Source organism: Psammomys obesus, unplaced genomic scaffold (assembly GCF_907164565.1).
Source record: "Psammomys obesus unplaced genomic scaffold, mPsaObe1.curated_primary_1811, whole genome shotgun sequence".
Taxonomy (NCBI): domain Eukaryota; kingdom Metazoa; phylum Chordata; class Mammalia; order Rodentia; family Muridae; genus Psammomys; species Psammomys obesus.
In genome coordinates, this window is record NW_026592509.1 from 792,613 (window position 1) to 803,860 (window position 11,248).

Genomic DNA, 11,248 nt, shown 5'->3' on the forward strand with positions numbered 1-11,248 from the left:
GGGGCAGCTGCACTCCCGTGGACTCTGGTTTACAGTGCCTTCACTAGGGTCCCATGCCCTGGGGACTCTAACCTCATGCCTCCACTCTGAGGACCCAGCAGGCCTGTCACCCGTCACCACCCTTATGTCCCCAACACCCAGGGCCCTCAGCACCCCCTGGTCCCTTTTCAGCTCCTGAGACCCTACATTTTCAACTTCTAGGACCTGAACCAGCCTTTTTAGCCGTGTTCCCATCCCAAGAACCTCCCACATACCCTATCTCTTATCTCTAGCACCTGGGACCACCCAGCCTTTTCTCACCCCATATTTTTGACTACTGATAACGAGAGCAGCCAGTCCCTTCACCCCTGTTCCTAGGGCTCCTAACCCCCTCGGTCCATCCACCCCTACCTTGGAATCCTCGGTCTAATATCAGCTCCCACCTCTGGCTACTCAGCCCTCCTTTCACATCAGATGCTGACTCCCACACACTCCCTATTCCACCCAGGCGTGGACCAGTGCTCCCCACCGCCAGCACCCTGACTCTTGACATTCCCATTTGTGCTATTTTGCAGTAGCTGAGCCCCAGGGTAGCCCTGAAGCACGCGGGCAGTGGTGCCCAGAAAGCAGCACCCAACACCCCTGCCCCTACCTCCCAGGACACCCAAAGAAGAGAAGCCACCATGCACTTCCATGAAAGCCTGCAGGACCTGGCAGACAGTGAGGCTGTGCGCTTTCTGAGGAAACCAAAGAGCATCTCGAGGATCTGCGGAGGGGTGAGATCCTGGGAGTCAGGACACAGGAGAGATCCAGGAGCAGGGGTAGGGGTCAGATGTGGTCACCAGCTATTGTCAGCACCATTATGAGAAAGAAGCCCTCACATCTGGGCATGATTTTTAACACCAGCACATGTGAGACTGAGGTAGAAGAATTGTCAAGGTCTGAGGCCAGCCTTGGTTACAGTGTAGGAGAAAGAAAAAAGTGAAACCCTTCAAGGAAGAAAAATAATCCCCCCCCAAAAAAAAAGAACACCAATAAATGGAATCAGTGTTTGAAGACTGTCCAATGGGGTAGCCACAAGCCACATGAGCTACTCCAATTCCAGCTAATTTAATTCAGATGGGCTCTTCTGCAGTCAGTGTGGCCTTGTTTCAGGTGTTTAGCTGCGCAGGTACCTTGTGGCTCTCCAGTTGGACAGCGTGGTTCAGGACGTTTTCATTCCAGAAAATTCCACAGCATCCATTAAGGTTAACAAAGAGAAAGAGGTAGTGTCACTCAGTTCTGTGAGATACCTGGACCCATGCATTTCCCATTTCTTGGGTGGGGATGGGGAAACAAGGACTGGGCTCTATTACAGATGGGAAGACAATAAGCAACAGAGCCAGGCTCCAGATCTGAGTAGTCACCTGTGCCAGGCATGGTGCTGACGCATTGTGTGCGTCCTTTAATCATTACCATAGTCCCTAAGAATCTGGACACTGGGAGCAAAATCGTCCTTCAGCCCACTTGTGCTGCGCTCCTGCCCCTCTCTCAACATCAGGCTTTCCACCTACACTGAGTCCTTCTCTTTTTAAAAGAGTTGTTAAATTATGTGTATGTGACTTCGTGGGTTGGTGTGCACCACATGCATGCAGGCTCTGGTGGAGGCTGGCAGGTGCCAGATCACCTGGAACCAGAGTTAGAGCTGGTTGTGAGCCACCTGCTTGGGTCTTAGTTACTCATCTATTGCTGTGAAGATGAGTCCACGACCATCATGGCAGGGAGCAAGGCATCATGGCAGGCAGCAGGCAAGCAGGCATGGTGCTGTAGCAGCAGCTGAGAGCTTACTTTTTATTTACAAGTTGGAGGCAGAGAGAGAGCAAGCTGGAATGGCGTGGGCTCTTGAAACCTCAAAGCTCGCCCCCAGTGACACACCTCCTCCAATAACGTCTCACCCCCTAATCTTTACCAAACAGTTTCAACAACTGGGGACCAAGCATTCAAATATATGAGTCTGGCCAAGGCATGGTGGTAGACACCTTTAATCCCAGTACTATGGAGATAGAGGCAGGATGATCTCTGTGAGTTCGAGGCCAGCCTGGTCTACAAGCAAGTTCCAAAACAGTCAAAACTATATAGAGATACCCCAACTCAATACAAACAAAACAAAACAAACAAACAAAAAAACCCAAAATTAAACACATGAGCTTGTGAGGGCCATTCTCATTCAAATCACCATAGGCAATAAGTTCTCTTACCACTGAACCATCTCTCAAGTTTGTGCCCCCGACACACACATCCTATTTTATCTTTTGGGTGTCATTTTGTTTTTGTTGTTTGAGACAAGGTCTTAATTCTGTAGCCTAGCCTAGGCTAGCCTTGAATTCAAAACATTACTGCTTCAGCCTCCCTGAGTGCTGGACAGAATTGGCAACTAAGGCCCAGTGACGATATTGGATCAGGGTAGTGGGAGCAAGAACCAACCGTCTGCCCTGGTTCCTCAATGAGAGTCTCTGGGAAGCTGGCATGCATGTCCTTCTCCATGGCTTAAACTCCAGAGTTTAATCTCCTCAGGTTCCCAATCCAGAGTATCTTCTATGTCCTCTGGAACAGAGTCCAAACAGGCCTAGCTTTGAGGCCTAGCCTAGTCAGGTATCCATTAGAGGGATATAGTACCCTGCTTGGCTGGGCTTTCCCCAGCATAACCAGCAGCAGCACTTTTCATTCCCAAAAATGCCCCTTTGGCTCAGACATGGTCAGACTATATACATGTAGCATTTTCTCCAAAACTCAATTAATGTCCTCATCTGTCCTGAGAATCCTAATACTCCCACTCCTGGGCAGGCAACGCATGTGCACACTGAATGGTAGGGGGTGGGGGCTGGTGTGTGCTGAGCGCTCCTTAAATAGCAAGTATTGTCACTGGAATAAATCTGTGAGGGAAGAGAGGGAAGAACCTGGGATGACAGGGACTGGTGCCACAGTGTCCTTCTTCCTTGTGAGAAGAGAGGAATTGTGACTGTCACACACTACTCTGGTGCCCTCACTCCTCGGCGAAACCTATGACAAAGACATACTGATCTGTATAATCCCAGGGGAAGCTGAGACTCCTAAGGGTTGAATGACTTGTCAAGGTGAGCCATCTGATGAAGGAGTCAAGCTCAGGTCCACTCACTGTCTCCAGTGCCCTAAAAGTGGAGGTGAGCATGAGGGAGCTGGGCACTCACCTCCCTTAGCTGGGTATGGCTAAGGGAAGCTGGGAGAGGCAGCCAGCCAGGCCAGACCCACAGCCATAGGACTTTGCCTGTGCAGCCATGCTGCCTCCACACGCTCTCCTCCTTCCCCTAGCCTGGTTCCTCAGTGGAAGTCTCTCAGCAGCTGGTATTTATGTCCTCCATGTCACCTGCCTACTGGTGCCTAAACTCATGAATCTTTGCTCCCTCCCTGGAGACAAGCCACGGAAAGTACAAAAAGAAACTAAACACAGGCTTCAAAGAAACAGGATCTCCAGCCAGTTGATGCCTCTCTGTACCTTCTCAGTGCCCTAGGCTCTACCATAAACAAAAGCCCCTGGGCCCTGGAAATCAGGAGGGCTGGACTCAAACCCACCCTAGAGCAGCTAACTTTAAGGGTCTGCGTTTTTTCCCTAGGTGGGTCCAGAGAACCATCATTGTCCCAAGCACTTACTAGGCCTGAGCTCCCAATCCCCTTCTTTACCACATAAACACAGTGGGAAACTGAGGTTCCAAGGTCTGAATGACTTGCTAAAGCCCACACAGCCTGGCAGATCAGACACAGACACATATGGCTTTTTTTCCTTTTTTTTTTTTTTTTTTTTTTTTTTTTTTTTTTTTTTTTTTTGAGATAGGGTTTTTCTGTGTAGCCTTGGCTGTCCTGGACTCACTTTGTAGACCAGGCTGGACTGGAACTCACAGAGATCCCACGTGCCTCTGCCTCCCCAAGCGGTAGGATTACAGATATGCACCACCTCGCCTGGTGACATGTGGCTTTTTTTGTTGTGCTGTGAGGTAGATTTATCACCTTTGAAAATAGAAGTGAATTAATAACACCTTCCTTTGTGGATCATTGCACAGTGCCAGAGAGGTAGCACAGGGAAAAAGAATATGAACTCAGCCAGGCGTGCTGGGGCAAGCCTTTAATCCTGGCACTCAAGGAGGCAGAGGCAGGCCAGATTACTGTAAATTCAAGGCCAGCCTGGCCAGGGCAAAGTGAGACCAGGGCAGCCAAGCTACCCAGAGAAACCCTGTCTCAACAACAACAACAATAATAATGAGTTCAAAAATAATTGATGTGCCCTCTTCTCCTTTCCTTGCCTCATCCTGACATGAGCAGTGCAAGGTACTTCCTCAAGACTGAATCCTTAACTCCAAGACCAGTGGTTCTCAACCTTCCTAGTACTGTTACCCTTTAATACAGTTCCTCATGTTGTGGTGACCCCCCAACCGTGAAATTATTCTGTTGCTACTTCAGAACTAATTTTGCTGCTGTTTTGGATCATAATGTAGCTATCTGTTATGCAGGATATGCAACCTCAAAGGTTACGGGTTGAGAACTGCTATCCCAGACTACCTTACAGCCTTCCTTTATGGTCTTGACTATGAAGTTCTTGGCAAGAAGAGAAGCTAGTTATTGTGGTTTTAAAGCAGTTATTGCAAAGGAAAGAGAAGCAGAGAGGAGGGGGCAGGACAATGTAGGGTCAGTCTTTCCCCCGTTAGCCCGCACGGAAGGACCTGAGAAGAGCAGGGAGCCAGAGCTACTGTCCATACTCGTCTGCTGGAGCCCTGTGTGCACCAGTGCAGACACTCACCGCGGAGCGCCTGTCTCCAGGGGCTCAAACCTTGTCAAAGTCTCCATTTTTCCTACCAGTCCATTGCTTAAGTCACATCCCATCTCTCACTGGATCCAAAATGTGTCTGAATTGCTCGGGGCTCTGGTGTCTCTGCTCTGTGAACTTCTGCCTCACTCTTATCAGTCCACTGGCCACATGACCCCAGAGGATTTGTCTAATCCCTAGGTCTGGTCCTGGCTTTTTTAATTTTTTTTTCTTTGAACCCTTCCTCACATGAGGAAACTCAAGTGAGGGGCTTGAGAGATGGCACTTGTCCTTCCAGAGCACGCAAGTTCAACTCCAAGCACCCACATAGTTCCAGGGGATCTAATGCCCTCTTCTGACCCCGAGGCACCAGACACAGTGGAGCTCCTGCATACGTGCAGTCAAAGCACTCAAACACACAAAAATTTTTAGAGATAATTTTGTAGAGATAAAAGAAGTTCAAATGAGAATGTTAACCTTCACATCTCCTTGGATCTGTTTCGGTCTTTGAGCTCTTGCTACATCTCAGCCTCACCTCACTGAATATCTCAAGACCTCTTGTCCCCGAAGGAACCAGATCTAAAGCATCTGACGCTTGGACCTGCTTCCTTCTCTTGTTTTGTTTTTTTGAGAGAGTCTCATAGAACCCAAGCTGACCTGGATATGTAGCTGAGGCTGGCTCCTGCCTCCACTCTCCAATAGCCAGTTCTCAATCTGTGGGTCACAACCACTTTGGGGGGGTCACATATCCGATACCCTGCATGCCAGACATTTATATTATGATGTATAGCAGTAGCAAAATTACAGTTTTGAAGTAGCAGTGAAAAAAGTTTATGGTTGGTGGCTACAACATGAGGACCCTCTGCTCCAGGGTCACAGCATTAGGAAGGGTGGGAACCGCTGGGTCATAAGGACCGCACCTCCATGCCCTGCAAACTTCTTGAAGCTCCAGGTCTCAGCTTCTTACTTCCAAATTTCAGTCCCAGAACTCTGGTTTCCAGCCAAACTTCAGCTCTTTCCACTCTATTCTGCCCCGACTCCTTGGCACGCAGTTACCACTCTAGCCAACTTTACCCAACCTGAAGGCTTTCTCCACACTGAGAGCTGACACTGCTCTGCTCGCTGCCCTCAAACAGTGGCCCCACTACTCAGTCCTTCTCGTCCCAAACATTCCATGTAGAAAGCTCCTGGACCCACTCCACTCTCTACCCAGTGGGCACACATGGATTCCTTCTATGCCTAATATTGGGCTTGCCACCCTGCAGTGTGGGAGGGGCTTCAGCCCGTCACAGATTCATGCTGATAGGAGCCACTTCCCTCAAGGCTGGACCAGGCCTGAGGCAGATTACAAAGGATGACGGGCTACACTGCTGAAGTCCAAGTCAAGGTTCTGCTGCTTACTAGCTGATAAATTCATTCAACTCCTCGTCCTTATGATAAATCCTCTCAGATTCACCAGCAGAAAAGTGCCTCTATCTGCAGTATGGTTGTAGGATAGTATCACAGAAGGCAGGTGCCCAGATGTGGGGGCAGCTCCCAAGGCAATGCTATAGGGCTCTTTTAAGAATCCTAAAGCAGGGGCTGGAGAGATGGCTCAGAGGTTAAGAGCACCGGCTGCTCTTCCAAGAGTCCCGAGTTCAATTCCCAGCAACCACATGGTGGTTCACAACCATCTATAATGAGATCTGGTGCCTTCTTCTGGTGTGTAGGCAGAACGCTGTACAAATAAATAATAAATAAATCTTTAAAAAATAATTCTAAAGCAAAAACTAGAGGTAGTGTCCCATACCTATATCCCAGAACTTGGGAGACTAAGGCAGGAAGATGGCTGTGAGCTCAAGACCAGCCAGGGCTGCTTGTGAAGTCCTGTCTCAAAGAAAAAAGTCCTTTGAAGTAAAAAAGCAAAATGTTGACACTTTAATTCTGTAATCAATACTGTATGCTTGTCATGTCTGCACATTTTTCTGTATATTTTGACTATTTCACATATTTCAAAAAATGAATTGGGGAGGAGGGAACTGGAGAGATGGCTTGACAGCTGAGTACTTGCCAAGAGCCTGAATGTGCTTCCCAGCACCTAGGCACCTAGCTGGGAAGTAGAGTGTTCATTCAGGTGGAGTGTTTGACTTGCATGAAAAGGCCCTGGTTGGGGGGGGGGGGAAGCATAGGGGGAAAAAGAATAGAAAGTTATAAGCCAGGAGGGGAGAGGAGGAAGACAGAAAAGCTGGGAGAGGAGGACGCTTACTAGCTTTTGTACCCTGAGTAAGGGTGAGGCCAGAAGGTCTGGAGCAAAGCAAGGGTGAGTGCAGAGATTAACAAAGCTAAGGCAAGAGCACCTCGGAGGCCACAGTGATGGGCCAGCAGTGGAGGGCACTGAAGAGCCTTGAACTGTGGTGAGAAAGAGCAGAAAGGAGACTAGGCTGACGGTATAGAAAGGATGAGGCCAGAGCTCACATGGAGGAAAGGAGGTGAAGGGCAGAGTCAGGGCTCTGAGGCGGTGACAGAAAGGGTGGCTGCAGAACGCCCAGTCCTCAGGGTGTCCACCCAAGGGAAAGGGCATCTCGGAGGAAGCGCTGAGTTCCACCCTGTCCATTGTGGTTCACAGGTCTTTTCCCTGGTCATCTTTTCCTCTCTACTAACTGATGGCTACCAGAACACAACAGAGTCTCCTCAGCTCCACTGCGTCCTCAACAGCAACCGCATGGCCTGTAGCTTCGCAGTAGGAGCTGGCTTCCTGTCCTTCCTCAGCTGTCTGGTCTTCCTTACCTTGGACACCCAAGAGGGCCACATCACAGGCACCCGCTTTAAGACAGCCTTCCAGCTCTTGGACTTCATCCTGGCTGGTGAGTTCCAAGGGACCACAGAGAGCGCCCCAGTGCCTACAGGTCACAGTCCTGGGCCCAACTGCCAAACCTGTGCCTGATGATCCTCCCAACTTCGAGGGTCTAACTCCATGGTTCCTCCCAAAAGCATCTTCTAGTCCTTGCCTTTCTAGTCTCTTCACTGCCTCTAGCCCAAGCTGCTTTCCACTCACATTCATTATCCTGGCCCACTAAACCTAGCCTGAAAAGCCCACCTGTGGCAGGAATTTGACTCAGAGCACTGAGCCAGAAAGCCCTTCAGTGAAAGCTAGGAGGAAGACTGCCTTGAAGGGGTTTCTGAGTGTGAAATGAGTGAAGGGATGCCTATAAGCATGTGGACACCTGCTGAGCACCTCCCAGTGTTAGGCATACCATCAAGGTGTGTGCCTCCTCTCCTCTGCTCTGCGAACAGCCCTAGGGGTAAGTCCTGCCCATCTTCTCATTTTATAAGGAGAGAGGCTAAGGAGTTCGTGGGACTGTACCCCTACTTCTCTGTGAATGGCAAAGCACAGCTCAGCCTGCATAACCAGGTCACACTGTCTAGAGAGCTTGGCACACCGAAGGCACTAAGCCCATTCTTTAGAGCCAGACCCTCAGACTCTCTTCACACTGCCTCTCTTCCTCTCCCCAGGAGCCATTCCTGATACCTCAGGGCCAGAGAGCCTCTGCAGCAGGAGGGTGCTGTCCTCTGTGTGAGGCCCCCTTCACTTATGGCTCCTGAGCACATGAGATGTGGCTGGCCTACAGGGCACTGGGTTCCTTCAAGATTCTGATGCAGCTAAAGCAGCAGCATGTAGCTGGGGTGCTGTGTTAGACGCGGGAGCTCCACTCCAGAAGTTGGCTTTTGGGGACACTTGAGGGATCTGGGTTAGCACCAGGGGTGTCCAGGACTCCTGAGCCCATCCCTAGCATCCCTTGCCCCTGCCCCAGCACGCTCCCCCAGCTCTCTTCCTTCCTTGCCCCTCTAGTCCTCTGGGCAGGTGTCTGGTTTGTGGCCTTCTGTTTCCTAGCCAGCCAGTGGCAGCACTCGAAGTCTGAGCATTTCCTCTTGGGGAACAGCAGCGCCAAGGCAGCCATTGCCTTTGCTTTCTTCTCTGTCCCTGTCTGGGTGAGGACAAACCCTGCCCCCCGTCCAGGGTGGGTTGGGAGGGCTGTACCTCTGGTGCCTAAGGCCAGGACTCTCCCTGGGCCTCTGCTGTCATCCTCCAAGCCTACCTTCCTCAGGCATCCCCATCCTGGGCACTGTTGGGCAGTGAACACACAGCTCTCCACTGCATTCCCAGGCCAGTCCCTGGGCCTCCCTTCCCAGGCCAGCAACTTAAATCCTGCCCTTTCCTGCCCACAGATATTCCAGGCCTACGTGGCCTTCCAGGACCTCCGAGACGAGGCTCCAGTCCCCTACAAGCGCTCCCTGGATGAGGGTGGTGTGGTGCTGAACACGCTCCCCGCTTCATCCACCAGTAGCCCTCCCACCACAGTCCCCAACACTCTGAGTTACACCAGCTCAGCCAGGGCCCCCTATATGACCACTCCAAAGGCCCCTCGCCTGGCTATGATGCCAGACAGCTAAACAGCCTCACATACATCAGTAAAGAGCCCCCTTTGAGGGGTTTCTGAACGACCCTGGCCTGTCTGTTCCTCTCTCATCCCTTGAGTGGCAGGGGGAGGAGGGAGACCATTGCCACAAGTTACACTTCTGTGCTATCTCCAAATGCTAATCACCCTGCTGACAGCACACCAGCAGTGGCGCCAGGCAGGAGCCGTGCCATGTTACCTGTACCTTGAGCTCACTTTAGCCTTGAAGAGGAGGTACAAGGGCCTCATGCTGCAGCTGAGGCTGAGAGAGGACAGACCTGAGTGCCAGGGAGAAACAGTGCCGTATCGACCCAGCAGCCCAGGCTCTTCACTCCCACGACGATGAAGGCACTCAACAGAGCAGTGTGTGTGAGGACTCAGGGCGCTGAGTCCATGAATGAGATGAGGAGACCTGTGTCTTCAAATATACTGCAGTCTGTCCTGGGAAACAGGCAAGTGTCTCTACTGTAGACTCCCAGGGTCACCAGGCTACAGCCCTGCTATGAGGGATCAGGCAGGTGGCACCTCGTGCCAGAATGACCTTTACCCCACCACTCTTCCATGGGGCCGAGGATGCAGAAACTTGCTCAAGGCTACATTGAGACAGGTCAATTTTAATATAACTTAATATATCCAGTATGCTACTGTTTCAACATATAATCAAATCAATGAGAATTCAACTTTGATTTTCTTTGTAAAACATGGTCTTGTTGTACAGCTCAGGCTGGCCTGGATTTTACGATCCTTCAGCCTCAATCCTGAGATTCCAGGCAGGGGCCACCATTTGCAGCACTTCGCATTCATTCTAACTATTAAAATCCACTGTGCACCTTACCTCACAACACAGCTCACTTTGGATGTGCCATATCAAGTCACTGATGGGCAACTCACTGGCAGTATCACTCTTGATCCTTCTGGTGGGTTCTCTAAAACAACTAAGCATCTTTTTTGTTATTTTGTTGGTTTTTTTTTTTTTTTTTGTACATGAAATTAGTGGCTAACAGACTTTTTTAAGTAGGGAGTGAGGGCTATAACTTAGTTGAATACTTAGAATACTTTGCTCAGCATGCACAAATCCCTGGGTTCCTTTAATCTCTAGCATCATATAAGCCAGATATGACAGTGCACATCTATAATCCCATCTCTCAGGACAGGGAGGGAGGAGGACCCGAAGTTAAAGATCAACCTCAGTACTTAGGGATTTGAGGCCAGTGTAGGATACATAAGACCCTAACATACATACATACACACACACACACACACACACACACACACACACACACATGACCCTAACAAACATACACACACACACACACACACACACACACACACACACACACACCTGTACAAGGGCTGGCATGACCTGCAGAGCATTTACAAATAACAAATAACAGAGATATAAGTTATGGGGAGGTCAAAGTTAGGCTCCAGTATGTTTTGTTTTGGGGGGGGCTTCATGTGTGTCAGGCATAAAACTCACACAGCAGCATGATTATAGTGGAGAGCAAGAGAAAAGAGTGACAGGAAGCACTCTGGGCTGGGAAGCAGGCTTTGTCTTCTGTGCTACATGAGCTGGAAGACCTTCAACATAGCATGTAATCTGTTAGATGGATTGATTCTCAAAGAGGAATCTCAGGGATAAGCAGACAGGGACCAGCCTCCACCAGGCTTCTGGGCAAAACTTCTCAACAGAAGCAGCCACTAAAACACACAGAGTAGTTAAACAAGAGGGTTCTGGAGCTAGGAAGTCTAGGAACAAGCTCCGTCTTTGTCATTTATCCTTCTAGGCCTCAATATCCTCATTTATAAAGTGTTTCACTGTTTATCAAGTATGCTGAGGGTCAAATGCTGCATATCCAAGATATGGCAAGTACTCTAGAAAAGTCCTCTAAGCTTGAGACCCTAACACACACACACACACACACACACACACACACCTGTATAAGGGCTGGTATGACCTGCAGAGAACATTTACAAACTAGACAGAGATACAAGTTATGAGGTCAAAGAACTGGCACCG

General features: G+C 49.8%; 1 protein-coding gene across 1 annotated transcript; it reads left to right on the plus strand.

Annotated features, from left to right (window-relative positions):
- Nucleotides 1–563: 563 nt before the first annotated feature.
- On the plus strand, nucleotides 564–9,229 carry Syngr4 (synaptogyrin 4). Its single transcript, XM_055613635.1, has 4 exons — nucleotides 564–755; nucleotides 7,398–7,635; nucleotides 8,664–8,761; nucleotides 8,999–9,229. The coding sequence occupies exons 1-4, from the start codon at nucleotides 663–665 to the stop codon at nucleotides 9,221–9,223; spliced, it is 654 nt and encodes a 217-aa protein (XP_055469610.1). The 5' UTR covers nucleotides 564–662; the 3' UTR covers nucleotides 9,224–9,229.
- Nucleotides 9,230–11,248: the final 2,019 nt, after the last annotated feature.

Excerpts from the sequence above, each read along its gene's own strand:
- Syngr4 (XM_055613635.1), top strand. The coding sequence starts at position 663 with ATGCACTTCCATGAAAGCCTGCAGGACCTGGCAGACAGTGAGGCTGTG. Across the intron at positions 756-7,397 it reads TCTCGAGGATCTGCGGAGGG|GTCTTTTCCCTGGTCATCTT; the intron begins GTGAGATCCTGG and ends TGTGGTTCACAG. Across the intron at positions 7,636-8,663 it reads CTTGGACTTCATCCTGGCTG|CCAGCCAGTGGCAGCACTCG; the intron begins GTGAGTTCCAAG and ends TCTGTTTCCTAG.